This window comes from Limulus polyphemus, unplaced genomic scaffold, assembly GCF_000517525.1.
Source record: "Limulus polyphemus unplaced genomic scaffold, Limulus_polyphemus-2.1.2 Scaffold954, whole genome shotgun sequence".
Lineage (NCBI taxonomy): Eukaryota > Metazoa > Arthropoda > Merostomata > Xiphosura > Limulidae > Limulus > Limulus polyphemus.
The window spans coordinates 47415-60060 of NW_013666564.1; the positions used below are offsets into that span (position 1 = coordinate 47415).

Sequence of the window (12646 nt, forward strand, 5' to 3'; positions counted from 1 at the left end):
GACCCTCAGATTGCGAGTCGAGCGCCTTATCCACCTGGCCATGCTCTAATATTTTCTGCTATTAGTTATTATTATAGCTTTCTAACAGAACTGCATGACTTAATTTAAGAGCTCATAAGGCTTGTTTTTGTTGCAAAATTGGCAACCCTGCCATTCTAGACTAATAAAGTTACAATATTTCCGTGTGAACATGTGTAAAATTGAAACTTGCATAGAATTCGCTTTTGAAGCGCCCGATATAAAACGTGATAGGAAAAAAAAGAAACAAAATATTAAATAGAAAAGTAGGATTTTTCATAGGTTTTCGCGTTTTTAAAAGTTAGTTGTGTTCTCATCTTTACGCAAAAAATTACATTAAAGTAGATAGTTACTAATAAAAGGAAATGTAAGGCTTGGCATTGCGCCTAATTTACTATTCGATATCATAAAGCAAACCAACTATTTAATGATTACATTAAAGATTTCTTTTCCATTTTACCCAAAAAATAAAATTGAAAATATAATCTGTGACGTAGAGACCTAATGCATTTTTTGATTCGCCGCACCATCTGCCGTGGAGTACAGTTTTGGCTATTTAAGGCTCATTAGCACAGTTTGAATCAGCAAACCAAATAAACACAGTTAGACCTCTTATAATAGTGATGTTTATATAATATTTATACTTGATCTGTTATACAGTATCCGATGAATCTTCTTGTTTTTGAAATTCCTACTACCTACACTAAGGTGAATCAAGGAAATGGGATAATGTTACAATTATAACTTCCACATTTGAAATAATAATTATAACTTCCCATAATTTCAGACACTAAAGCTTAAAATCATGCTGTTGCGGGTTTTTAAATGAAATACCTGTTTTTGGTCGGCTACTAAAACTTAGTTATTAGCTATAAATAGCAACAATTTTAGCTAAACTTTCTTGTTTCCCTGACAATATTTCTTATCTAAAAATAGTAGCTTAAAAAATAGATCCCCAAGGCTTGCAATTAAACGCATTAATGAATCGGATGGAACCTTCCTGCCATGGAGAAAAAACTGAAACCACAACTCAGGATTTACAAAAGTCGATGAAACCCAGGCATTTGTCTAAGTCCAATAATCCGTTTAAATGAAAATCGTCTTTGCATAGAGTAATTTCTTTAGTCTTTTTACTATCTGGCCCCGAGTGGTTCAACAGTAAATCTGAGGGCTTATGGTGCTACAAATTGGGTTTTGTTACCAGTGGTAGGTAGATCACAGATAGCCCATTGTGTAGCTTTGTGTTTAACAACAAACAAACATGTATTACAATCTTATTCTAACGTCAGATTGGTTCTGATCTGTAATGACAGTGGAAAAGAAACGCATCTTCTATTTCTTTTCCATAGTTTGATAATCACGTTTCAATAATTATTTTAATAATAATGTATTTAAACTAAAACGATGAAAATGCCCCTCTAACAGCACAAATAACAAACTATATTTTGAGAAACATATCTTCCCCTCTGACAACAAGTAGAGACGGACCCTTCTGTGGCACATGTCTCTGTTTCCACAGTGATAAGGATCAGTTATTATTGGGTCCATCTTTACAGTACTCAATGTTAATTTATATCATTGCCGTACACGTGGACAAATATCGTGAATTTGCTTTCGGATTTAGATGCAGAACTTTAATGTTTTTGAAAAATAAAAAATAATCTTGTTACAAATGTGATCAGGATTCAAGGATTTCTTGCTTTATCATCTTAACAATATACCCACGTAGTGTCACATAAATCTTGAGAAAGCAACAGATGTGTGAAAGGGCATGCGCGAGTCTGTGAAGACGTCATAATTAAAATACACTATCTATTAATATGTGCAGATTTTAGAATCATAATTTTCATTAGGCTTTTCTTACTGTTTCAGCGATCGTTTAACTATTTTAGTTGGTCAACAACAGCGTTTTTATTAATTAAGTAGTTATATTTTAAATTTCAAATTCTAAACGTTTTTCTCCCTGCTGAAAACATAAAGACTCTTAGATGGTGATTATGTATATCCAGCTGAATAATGTGTTATATTATGTTTAAGTCTACAATATCAAGAATATTCAAACGTTAATATTAACAAGCAATGGACTATTTCATACACATGCCCAAACTTCTTAATCACAGACTTTATTGGTACCTTTCCATGTGTATTATTCTCTACTTCTTTTCATTGTTAGAAATAAATAGATTTCTGATGACTTGAAAAGTGTTGGAATAATATCGGTATTATCAATATAACATATATTGTTTATATCCAAGAAACCTCAGCTCCATATTCCAGCACACTAATCGCTTGACTACGTTCAGTCCAAGTAGAAAGAAAACAATAAGAGTAAGATTAAGGAGAAAAGTAAAAGAAAGAATAGAGGAAATATAAAAGCAATATTGGAAAGACAGATAATAGTAAATACAGAAGGATAAAAGTAGCAGGTTTAGAAAGTACGGATAAAAGATAAGGATAGCTTAAGTGTGAATAATCGACAAAATGTTTGGAGGTATAATGAAGGCAAGTTTGCCCTGGTTTAATACGTTATATTTAAAATTAAAATGATTTTTGAACTTCACCACTTCGTTAGATTCCATGTCGCCATGTTCAGTCGTCCAGACTGTGCATCTTGACACTAACCCTATCGCGTAATTTCCATTGCATAAGGCTCCGAAATAAGGCTGCCAGGTCCACAACATACCACTTCTGCCTGTATACTTTCCACAATCCATCTAGAAAAGGATGGTTTCTCAATGCCCGTTTCAACAGTTCAATCACACAGAAATCCGACGACTTGGCTAGTATATCGTCGTGTGAAATAACATAGATACCTGTTGCATTCCACGGATCATTGAGATATCTGACAATTGAACGGGAGGTATGACCAGAACTCTTATCTTGGTGAAACCATACCCACTGATCTCTTTCCAGAAATAGATCCTTCTTGATTATGTTGTGTACTGTTTCCTGGGTAACATGACGGCTTTGGCCATTGTCATTTGTTTTCATGAATTCTCACCTGTTACAAGACGCCGCATTTTGCTTACTACGGGGAGATCTGACTTGATTCAGTTCTCCTTCTGTAAGATCTTGGTGGCCAAGTTTAGCCACATTCCTTTGTTTTCTAGTATCATTACGTCTATCATCTAGTGTATCTAGTATCATCTTGGAAATTTTATATCCCCTATCTGAATATATCTTTATAATTTGAACGTATGAATAGTTTACGTCGAAAATGGCTGTTACATAGCATTCTCAAATGCGATAAATTTTCTATAGCATCACATTACCTAAAAACGCAAAACAATGTAAAAATGTAGTTTTCATACACGCTGTTCCACTGCGACTTTATATTGGCTGTGGTTGCCACGTGACTTTCTGATCTGCGTATTCAAAATCATTTAACATAATTTATTCAACTCTTAACAGTAGCAAGATTAGGACTAATTAACGTAAACACATATGACAAAACGTTACGAATATATTTTATTTATCAATCAACTTCATTCACACAGTTTCAGAAGTAGAATTGTCAACGCTAGCAACATCAATATAGAAACAAAAATAAATGTTCACACAACTTCATGTCATAGTTATTAGTTACTTCCTATTCTTCTGCAGTAACTCAAATTATGCTTAGTATAAAAAAAAGAGCTTTTGTTGGTACTTCACAACATTACAATAGATCTGTCACTTTCAGCTGTCTCAGGGATTTCCCTCTAAGATTTTCAGGCGACTTGCATGACCCCGAAAATGTAGAAGGAAATTCATAGTTGAAAATCCACTTTAAGTGTTGATCACATCGAATTTCGTTGTCTGTGGAGAGAAAAATTCGACAAGTCTAGTAATAAACTTTTTAGTATATTTGTAAAAAAGCACTAATACCTAAGATAATATATGTATTTATATAATATAATGAGCTGGTACTATACATATATAAACTATGAAAAGTATTTAATGTCGAAGACTCTAAGATATCTATCTTATTTTGTTATGTTTAATAATAGTTATTTTTTATCTTGATACAAAATTACGTTTTATAAAATAAAGTTAATGCAAAGTGGGCATTTTCTGGTACAACACAAAATTTTTAATCCAATTATCTTCGGAACTTCCACAGCCATTTGCAAGTATCGTGGTTTAATTAAATTTAGAAAATCGTTACAGCTAAGCTAAACTTAGGAACACTGAAAATAATCAACTCATCAAAAACACAATATCTGTAATTTAGAAATACCAGAATAATGTAATTTAGAAAACAAAAGTGTTAAATGTAGCATAAACATAAAAACAACGAATAAGGCAATTAAATATAAAACTGTTACAGGTAATGTGAGCATAAAAATACCAAAATAATATATTTTAGAAAATAATCCATTACAGGTAATCCAAACACATTAAAATGACTTGATTTCTAAAAATCTGTTAAACCTAAACATGAGAACGCCAGAATAATGTAATTTAGTGAAAAACGACATGTGTAACCTAAACATAGAAACACCGGAATAATGTAATTTAATTGAAAACGATACATGTAATCTAAACATAAAAACACCAGAATAATGTAATTTAATTAAAAACGATACATGTAATCTAAACATAAAAACACCAGAATAATTTAATGCACAAAAAGACGTTACAGATAATCTAAACATAAAACACCAGAATAATGTAATTTAGTGGAAAACGACACATTTAATCTAAACATAAAATACCAGAATAATTTAATGCACAAAAAGACGTTACAGATAATCTAAACATAAAAACACCAGAATAATGTAATTTAGTGGAAAACGACACATTTAATCTAAACATAGAAACAACAGAATAATTTAATGCATGTTACAGATAATCTCAACATAGAAATATCAGAATAATGTACTTTAAAAAAAAGGAAAAGATACAAGCAACCTAAACATGGAAATCCAATAATAATTATTGCTGAGAAGAAATCCAGATGTATGTAACCTATACCTAGAAATATCAAACTAACTGATTTTTGAAAACAAAATTACATGTAACTTCAAAATAGAAACATGAGAATAATTTGATTTAGAAAAATAACAATATAAGTAACTGAAACATAAAAATAGCAGTATAAAAATAACAATATAAGTAACTGAAACATAAAAATAGCAGTATAAAAATAACAATATAAGTAACTGAAACATAAAAATAGCAGTATAAATTAATTTATGATTCTATAGAACTTAAAACGAAATACGTCACTCTTGGTTATATTTATAGAAAACAACAGCTGTGTAAGAAATAGTCTTATTGTCAACCTTGTCAGATTTGGTTTTCACTTTTGTTCAGGACTTGAATCTCATATACGTTTGTATCTTTAGCAGTATAATATATCTCACTAAAAACAGTTTTGTAAATTTAATTCAATTAATTAGGGCTAGAAATTTCAGCTATGAATTTTGATAATTGTTAATAATTTTACCTTCTATAACTAACATAAACAATTGCTTCCATATTGGACTCCAGGTAGATTCATGTAAACAGGTGATTCTGTTGGCTGATAATCTAAGTATATTCAAAGCGGGCATGTCGGAAAAAACGTCATTTTCAAGATGACTCAGTTCATTATAGCTGAAAAGAAAAATCGTTATTTTCAAACTCATATATCTGATTTAACAGAAATGAAATGAAATGACTTACTTGGTACACGCATAGAAAGTAGTGTTCGTTTGACAAAGTGCAATAATCACAAAATGAATATAGAAAACCAACTTCTTAGATCACATGCTGAGGTGACGAAACTACAAGGAACCTATAAGCACGGCCAGCTAAGCCGTAAAAAACACTTCATACAAGGACCCGATGGCTCAGCGGTGGCTTGAGGACTTATATTACTAAAATTGCGGTTATATCGCCGCGATGGGCACAGCACAAATAGCTAGTTATGTAGTTTTGTGCTTAGCACGCAAGTGTAAATTTATTCGAAAAAAACAAACAAAAGACAGTGACACGAATTGTTTCAATAGAAATAACGACGTTTCAGGATCATACATCCTTCTTAGGCTGATAACTTGCTTGACTATAAAAGGTTGAGTACTTTTTAATAAAATGATTTTAGAGCCTTGTCACATTTTTACAGTCCATGTTGCCACGTCTAGTAATACTCTGTCTTATGATAGTGTATCTCGGCAATAGCCTTGCAACGTAATTTCCATTGAAAAAGGCTCCTGTAATGTTTAAAACATACCATTCCCAATGAATTATTTCCATAATCCATCTAGTGTACGAGGGCGAAAGTTTCCCAGTGTTAATTTCACAACCCGATCGCACCATTTTGTCCTCGTTACCAGATGAAGATAATTCATGATTATGTTGAGCATTATTGCCTGGGACACGTGGACAGCTTCTGCCACCGATCTTTGTGTTCGTGAATTTTCATCTCTTAAAAGACGCCGCACTTTGCATACCACAGCTGGAGTACGACTTGTTTCAGGTCTCTTTCCTTGTGTCGAAGTTGATTCATATTCCTTTGTTTTCCAGTGCCAATAAGTTCCAAGAATATTCTTTTATTGGAAATTCCAATTTTTCAATCTAAACACATCTTTACGATCTAAGTGTAGGAATATTTTGCGTCGGAAAGGGTTATTAGATACCCTTCCCAAAAGCGATAAATTTTCGATGGCATCACGTTGCCCACGAACGTCAAACAGTGTCAAAATTAGGTTCTGATACATTCCGTTCCCTTGCAACTTTTTATCAGTTGTGGATGCCATGTGACTTGCTAATCTGCATATTCAATATCATTTTAATATAACGTACTCAACCTTTTTATAGTTTTTTTTTGTTTGTTTTTTAAGGTTACCAGTTTCATAAAATATAACAATGGTACCAAACTTAATGGTTTATCGGCAAAAATCACCATATGTTTCTGAAAACATTAGCTTTAAAAACGCAGCACATGACAAGGTAATTAAGCATATAAAATGCATTCAGAATTATAAAACCTACATTGAATAATATCATAATAGTATGTCAGCTGAAGGATTGTTTGAATTTCGCGCAAAGCTACACGAGGGCTGTCTATGCTAGCCGTCCCTAATTTAGCAATGAAAGAGTAAAGGGCTAATTCTTGGGCTACTATTTTACCAACAAATAGTGGGATTGATCGTAACATTATAACGACTGAAAGGGCGAGCATGTTTGGTGAGACGGGGATTCGAACCCCAGATTGTGAGTCGAGCGCCCTAACCACATGGCCATGCCAGGCCTCTAGAATGCGATTTGCTTGCAACGAAATCGTTATTCTTCTAGAATAAACATGGACTTGTATATTTTACATTGGTATATTGCAATCGAATCAATCACAGCTTCAAGCAAGTGGCAAGTAATTGAAACCCACTACTTTGTGATGTGATCGCCTGAAAATAAAATTTCTGATCTCATAAATCCATTGAGTTTCCTATAACGCATGCTTACAAAATCCATTTCAAATACATTTCTGGCGTAAATATCAGGCCTCTACAGTGGTTTGTCTTTGGATTGCAATGTGTTAGTGTCTTTCCTCAAGTCAAAATTCTCCAATGATTTGTTTTTATTAAATATAATATCTTGATGTCTTACCTCGAGGAAAATGCTCCAAAGTGTTTTCTTTGCATGGTATAATGTTTAATCTTACCTCAAGTCAAGCTTCTCCAACGAATTTCCTTTGGATGGTAACATGTCTCGGTAAAGAGCAGATAGCTTGTTGTGTGATAAGAGCAGCGAATGTAGATCCAACAGTTCAGAAAAGGAATAACTTTCTAAATCTTTGATGTTGTTTTCGCTAAGAGAGAGATATATTAAACGTCGGCAATCCCCAGCAAAGTTTCTATCAATTTTTTCAAGAACATTTTTGTTTAAATTAAGTACAATTAGTTTTGTGAAATGACTGAAGGAAAGTTTTCCAGTACCTGACGGAAAACTATCATGGATGATTATATTTTCAACAGAGTCAGAGTTCGCTTGAAGAAACGGTGAATCCTCTGATGACAACGGATTAATCAAGATACCTTGAAAATAAATATATTTAAAGAATATTCCTTCGAATAAATCTTTTGGTATATTTTTCAGTGTAGATTTCTGAATATTGATTTCATAAACCAGATATTTCTTTAATGCATACTTCAGGAAGGCAATATCTTCATACGAAGAAATACCAGCACAAGATATCCTCAACCCATTCCTATATTCATTACATGAGCAAGGATCAATATCTTCCAAAGGCGGACAGGAATTTGAAAATGAAATAAAGTCGTTGTGTAAAGTCGTGTTTGTTTTTTCTTCTATAGCATCAGAAAAACTAATGGCTTGGTAGAGTAAAAAACCCAACAAAACAGCTGATACCTCAGAGTAACCTTTCATCTTGTTCCTGTAGAGTTTTAAATAAATCAAATACAAATTATTTCTTAAGAAAGCTAGATTTTGCAGTTGAAATTAAAATAGCTTATCAATAATAATATAAAAATTAGGCCTAATTTAATACAAATGTTACATTTAAAAGAGTTTCAGTGAGAACTAACGAAAGTGATATATTTTAGCAAGTGCATAAAATTTATCATGAAAGTAAAAATATCGATCTAATTTTAAACTTAAATCGTTCTTGAATTAAGGTATTTTCTGTTATTACACCAACGTTTTAATATATATATATAAAAAAAACCTCTTTAATCAATGGAGACTCTAAATTAAGAAATGAACAAATATTTTTTTTTCCAGTTTCGTTGTTCATACATTTCACTTTATGCCTTCAGTACGTAAACTAACAATAATATTAAGAACAAAAGAAGTGTGTTACAGGTCAAACCACTAAGGAGTTAATATATATTTTGTTAATATATATAATTGTGGATACAACGTTTCGGGCAATGCGTGCGCGTGGGCAACTTTTTAATAAGGCAGGCTAGCGAAAAAGCCACATAGAAAAGAAAAAGAAATGATGGACAATTTCAGGTTTCTAAGTTCTTTCCTCTTGCAGCTATGGCAGTCACACAATTACAATAAAAATACGGTTTGTAACGTAAAGCAGTCAGATGAAATATTTTTAAAAATGCATTAAGTAATTCATTGTTTGGATGCCCTCACTGTTAAAAGTGTTATTATTGTTCATAATGTTACGACAGCGGAAGTCACGTGACGCTAGTAACACGTGATGAGTATCTAGAAGATTCACGAAGAGACGAGTGTATTCTAGATGTACGCTTTTATGGTATATAAGCCGGCAAATAAAGTGATGGCGAGGATAGAATTGCAGACAGGCAGAGAGAGAGACGGACAATTGAGTCAAGCGGGGTAGTGACCATAAGTAAAGTGCGTGAATCGTTGTGAATTATAGTGTGTGTTGAAGTTAAAGTGACTGTGGAAATTAAGTGTATTGCAAAGTTTTGTTGAGAAAGAATAAACTAGTTTTATTTAAGAAAGGACTTGTATCGCTGAAGTTTCTCGGAAAGAATTTCTACGGAAAATTAACAAACGAACGACCAGAGACGTAACAATAATAACAACAATTCCTCACACTTAATTAACCATAGAAATCTTTAAAAGTCTCAAACATATGTAAAATTAGGCCAAAATTATAGATATACTGAAATCATTATCTGCTTTTTTCTTAAGTAACAACTAAAAATACCTTTTTTTATAAGTAATGCGTTTTGAAAATAAATAATTTATTTTGTGACTTATGCTACTAGTGATAGATTCATTGTCCTATTTTTTGCTTGTTTGTCGTTAAGCGCAAAGATACACAGTGGGCTATTTGTGCTCTGCCTACGATATTGATACGCGATGTTTAGAGTTATTACCCCTAAAACTTACCCTTGAACCACCGGAGGCTTATCCTATATTACTTCACGTTGTATATTTGTTTGTCCGCTAGCTCCACCCACAGTTTTGGAGCTAGCAGGATCAAACTTGGCAAGCGGACTCGGGGTGGCTCGGGGGTTGGGTGATGGTAGCCATATCTATATGGCATAACTCCTTTGCCAAAGAGGTACCAGGGGGGCTAAAACGCACGCGAAAAATCACCTAATCATGATAAGTTAACTCGAATCTGGCATCGAATTTTATATTCCTTGCCCTCCCGTGTATCTCGGGGGCGTCATCTTTGAAATTGTGTTCCTACCCGTACTCGGAAACTAGCGAGACCAATCTTGGCACATGTGTTCAGGTACCACGGTTGAGTGCTCTAACAGAGCTTATTTTGTATATGACCTCCTTGGAGTAGGTATAAGTGTAACTAAGGATAATAGGGTAGCTTGATCGATACGCTGGGGCCTCTGTGAATCACAAGAATCCTTTAATTCCAGAAGAGGAGCACGGCCACTTTATGCTAGTAAATACATTTGCTAGTAAATGTCTTATTTTATATAGAGAGAATGTTAACATAATTTAATAATTAAAAAAGTTGTTTTATGATATAATTGCTTAGTTTTAGTGTATTTGACTAAAAGTATATATTTCTCGGGTGGATTGTTAGTTAACCTGTATATATTTCTCAGGTGGATTGTTATTTAACCTGCATTAATGTGGTAAACAAATTAGTAAAAAAATAATCTTTATATCATAATCTTCGAAACGGATCTTGTTACTTATAGATAACTAATACATTGAAATTGCAAAAACTTTGACCAAACGATTGATATACTCATAACTTGAACAACAGAATAGCATTTGCAAATATTTATGGTATACAATTACAGCCATGGATAACAAATTTAACCATAATACCAAAACTTTTATTTTCTTTTAAACTCGATTGAGAACTATCAGCTTTTAGTTACATCAAACACTATAAACACTATTATCATACGTTCCGTTATAAAATCAACCGTTTAAGAGTTAACTTTCATCATTAAATGAGAATATCAAAACTCAAATTAACGTAAAACGTAACATAATGTTTAGGGACAACGATGAATCTGTTGGCCCAACTCGGTTGTCCCATCCTCTAAACTAAACTATTATAAATTAAAAGAAAAAACTTAAAGCCAGACCTTATACATATGTGTTACTTGGATGCAGTAAATTTAAGTGAATTTAAGAGAAAGCTTGATAACTATATCAATAATAAGATTAATTTAGATTGTGACAAATTATAAAAATTGTGATATGCACTGTATTTACATACAGTATCAAACACTATACAACAGTACTTCTTTTGATATCTTTGTTATTGTATTAATTGTTACATACGTGCAGTTGTCAACTTGTTCTCCTCGATTCTTGCTTGTGAAAGGTAGGTTTTTCTGTCAGCTTTACGTTTATAGCGACGTAAACGGAACTTGCTATTATATCATGTGTTTTCATATCTATAATTTCGTGTCCATTGCTAGTTATATTTGTAGCATGATACGATTATAAAATCATAGACAATTTGTGTCTTATCACCTTATAAATGAAACGTATTTTAGCTGACTGCATTATCATGTGATTTTGAGAAACAGCAGATGTGTAGAAACGTAGTTTATCATTGAAGATTCAGTGAAACATTGATAATAATTAAAATTGCATCTGCAGGTTCTCAGAATTTCAAATTATTGTTTAAGCATTCAAGCTGTATATATATGTATTACTTACGATTTCCATTTTTTATAGAAATAACAAATGACATAAATAAACAGATTGTGATTTGAATGTGTTAGACACACAATTACTGTGACACGAAAGGGTTTGTTGACTAGTATATGTTGGTGCAGAATTACCAAAATTATTAAGTCATGAATGACTCTTATACAAACATGTAACTATGAATAGTAGTTGGTAAACACAATCACGGATTTACTGACTTAAGTGATTTGATAGGGACTGGTATATGGAAGCAAAGAATTACTAACAAACGTAAATTCATAAGTCCCGTATGTTAATGTGTTCTTCAAAAGAGCCGCACTAATCGAATATAATATCTTATAGGAAATCATGCAATTCGTACCTCAATTTTCATTCTCATTCACAATTAATTTCTATTTTGCGTATTTTTTAATCAAAGTATAGGTATATAAGAAAATACGAAAAAAATGCAATGAATTAAAATTTATTGATCTGATTTTTTTATGAAAAAGTTATTTAGAGTGGCTTGTTGCATCGTATTCTTCTGTTTTTCATATAATTGGCGGTACTGAGAAATTGGCGGCTTCTATCTTCATCAGGGTCTGTTTCTAACCATTTTCCCTTAAATTATTCAATAACCGTGAAAAGTTCTTCTAATTCCTTCTTCGTCATCTTCTTATGCTGGCGGGTAGGTAAGATTTTTTCACATTCATCAATGTCTTCATATGCTCTCTGAGTGTCCAAATTTATAAGATCCTTATTGGTTAGTTCTTCTGAATGAGCTTCTAGCAATTCTTGCACATTTTCTTCGTCAATTTCAGTGAAGCCAAGTTCTTTTCCAATATGATTAATCTCTTTAATGACCTCTTCTGTATCTTTTGAAAAGCCTGTGACGTCCTGTACATAGTGTGGAAGAACTGTCTTCCAAACACCTTGCATATTTTTAACTGAAATTTCATTCCATGCTTGATGTATATTATCAATATACTCCTTAATAATGAATTTCTTCCAAAATTGAGCTAGTGTCTTAGAATTCTCTCCAGATGTTGCTTGAATCGCTTGCTTGAAAGTCTTTCTCAGGTAGTATGCTTTAAAGGTC

General features: G+C 32.6%; 1 protein-coding gene across 1 annotated transcript; it reads right to left on the bottom strand.

Moving 5' to 3' along the window:
* Positions 1–3463: 3463 nt before the first annotated feature.
* On the bottom strand, positions 3464–11349 carry LOC106461418 (toll-like receptor 6). The gene is made up of 4 exons (XM_022388372.1): positions 11194–11349; positions 7643–8374; positions 5450–5598; positions 3464–3816 (listed from the first exon to the last, which is right to left on the bottom strand). Exons 2-4 carry the CDS (start codon positions 8365–8367, stop codon positions 3677–3679), a joined length of 1014 nt encoding a protein of 337 aa, XP_022244080.1. The 5' UTR covers positions 8368–8374; positions 11194–11349; the 3' UTR covers positions 3464–3676.
* Positions 11350–12646: the final 1297 nt, after the last annotated feature.

What these genes read in the sequence shown, in the direction of transcription:
- LOC106461418 (XM_022388372.1), bottom strand. Translation starts at nt 8,367, where the DNA reads ATGAAAGGTTACTCTGAGGTATCAGCTGTTTTGTTGGGTTTTTTACTC. An exon ending in TTGGAGAAGCTTGACTTGAG is followed by an intron (nt 5,599 to 7,642) that starts GTAAGATTAAAC and finishes TTTTCTTTTCAG; the next exon opens with CTATAATGAACTGAGTCATC. An exon ending in GTTTATGTTAGTTATAGAAG is followed by an intron (nt 3,817 to 5,449) that starts GTAAAATTATTA and finishes TTCTCTCCACAG; the next exon opens with ACAACGAAATTCGATGTGAT.